This window comes from Halyomorpha halys, unplaced genomic scaffold (genome assembly GCF_000696795.3).
Source record: "Halyomorpha halys isolate HHAL.00 unplaced genomic scaffold, Hhal_1.1 Scaffold554.1, whole genome shotgun sequence".
NCBI lineage: Eukaryota > Metazoa > Arthropoda > Insecta > Hemiptera > Pentatomidae > Halyomorpha > Halyomorpha halys.
The window spans coordinates 73,411-75,659 of NW_027115649.1; the positions used below are offsets into that span (position 1 = coordinate 73,411).

The 2,249-nt window shown below is 34.5% G+C and overlaps 1 protein-coding gene across 1 annotated transcript in view; it reads right to left on the reverse strand.

The window, feature by feature from the left end:
* The window catches only part of LOC106684194 (phospholipid-transporting ATPase ABCA3), a 78,120-nt gene that overhangs the window by 3,417 nt on the left and 72,454 nt on the right, over nt 1–2,249 (reverse strand). The window contains exon 20 of the mRNA XM_067052636.1: nt 31–224. Coding sequence (XP_066908737.1) covers nt 31–224 — 194 coding nt within the window. The remainder of the gene's footprint in view (nt 1–30; nt 225–2,249) is intronic.

Sequence of the window (2,249 nt, forward strand, 5' to 3'; positions counted from 1 at the left end):
GTTCCTTAGGGAATAGCCCATTATGTAAACATTTCCTTTTGTAGGATACAGGACTCCAGTCAGCATATTAAATGTTGTCGATTTACCAGCACCATTGACCCCAAGAAGACCAAAGCACTCTCCTTTGGAGACAGCAAATGTAACATCAACAACTGCTACCATTGAGCGAGAATATTTTTTACCGAGGCCATCCACAACAGCCATTACTTCTTCTCGAGTAGCAACTAAATGAGGAAATACAGTTGAAAATACCTTAGATAAAGTTCAGAGGTTAAGTATTTATATAAAATAACTCTTATATAAAGTAACCTACGGCAACCGAAAGGTTGAATTGAATTGGACACCATAATACATTATAGCATATAATAGCCTACAGGATATACTAGCGCCCATGTGGCCAACAGTCAAAGCTAACCTCCTCCAGCGCTCTCTGTGGTGAGAAGCAACCCAGACTAATGAGGGTTAGCCGTCTTGTCTTCAGCAGCAGTTCATCTTTTCTTTTGGTCACTCATCAGTAATATCCCCTATGAGTGAGTATATTTACTGGAGCAGTTCCCAGCAGCAGAGGGGAGAGAGCATAGTAATGCGGAAGGAAGAACGAAGCATGAAGTAAATACACCTGGCAACAATTAACATCCACCACCACATAATAATCATCATCAACCACCTCATTATCTACAATTCCATAGCCCAGCCATTCAAAATTTACTAACCATCTGAACATAAATGTTTTATTTCGGTCACCCCCTACACCACTTGTAACTTAAACAGTAGAATTTTATTTTTCATTCAATCATGTTTCATTTTCAATTATACAGTCCACTCAAACCAAACCAGCCAACCAAAAGTGAAGTATGTCTGGATTTAACGTAAAGGTATGCTTCATACAGCAATAATTTGTGGACTTGGTAGATTTAGGATGGAATTCGGGATGTTAATACCAGATAGGGCCGTCCGTGGTTCAGGTAGTCTTAGCAATTTGAGAACTGCGGGTAGCGCTGGTTCGAATCCAGCCTGGAGGGTGTTTTCGATTTCGTTGGGGCACCATGAAATGGGAAACTTTCTACCTTACCTATGATATCAATTTATTATAAATGCAGTCCACTCCATCATTACCAACGAATTACTTAATTACAAGTAATTCCTTAATTTAAACCAGCTTACCAGCATAATAATTATTCGGGTAATATCCTCCAACTTTTACTACGGGGAATATCTAAACTAAACAGAGATCATAACATAAAAAAAGGATATCCTGTCCGGCGAATCCGCCCCGCTAAATCCCCAAGGAGCGACTGTCCTATGACACTTATTTATAACGGGGCTTATAATAAATATTTATTTTAAACGGGTAGAAGAGATGTCAGATGTTTAATAGAGCAATATTTAAAACGCGCCTGATATTAGAGACCCGCTAATACCAGTCCAATTTAGTTGATTTTTTCTAATTCTTTTAAACTATTTGATTTCCTATAGTATTGGCATACATAATCTAAAAAAAAAAGAGGAGACATTAAGCTTTTCAACGGTTGTATAAACGTTTGGAATTGGGTAAAATCCATGTGCATGTGTGTGCAGGAGATATTTGTAAAAGAGCCGGAAAGAAAAAAGGCAGTTTTCTCATCCCAATTTTTGATTACTTTAATGAAAACTATGTATAATTACTAGTCAAAATTGATGAGTCTGCCGAGTATAGGTAGGGGGAATAAAACATGGCGGCTGTTTCAAAACCTTAAAAAAAAACCTATTTTTTCATTCGGAGCTCAATATCTTAAAAAATACCAACAACACTAGAAAATCTAAGAGAATATTATTTAAAGAAGAGTAAATTTGCTGAAATATTAGCCCTAAAAGAACTATTTACGTCAAATAGTTCTCGAGATATAGCTTTTTAAAAAGCTAACTTTCTTAAAAATCTACTGAAATATTAGTAGTTAGTTAATTTATTTGAGAATTCTATATCTCAGGAACTATGTGACGTACAGATGTCTATTATCAGTCAAATTAGTGCTAGTTTAATGGACTATAAAGGAGTTTATGATCTTCATGATATTTGCTAAAATAAATTGATTTGTAGTTGTATATTTTATATTTATAAATTCAATGTTCTAAATTTTAATTACTTTGAAAAATAGTATTTGAGGATTTCAGAAAAACGAATCTTTATCATAAAAAAATTTGTTGATCTGATTTACTCATATTTGTTTTTGTTTTTTATACATTTACTGAATTAAAAATCATTTGATAGA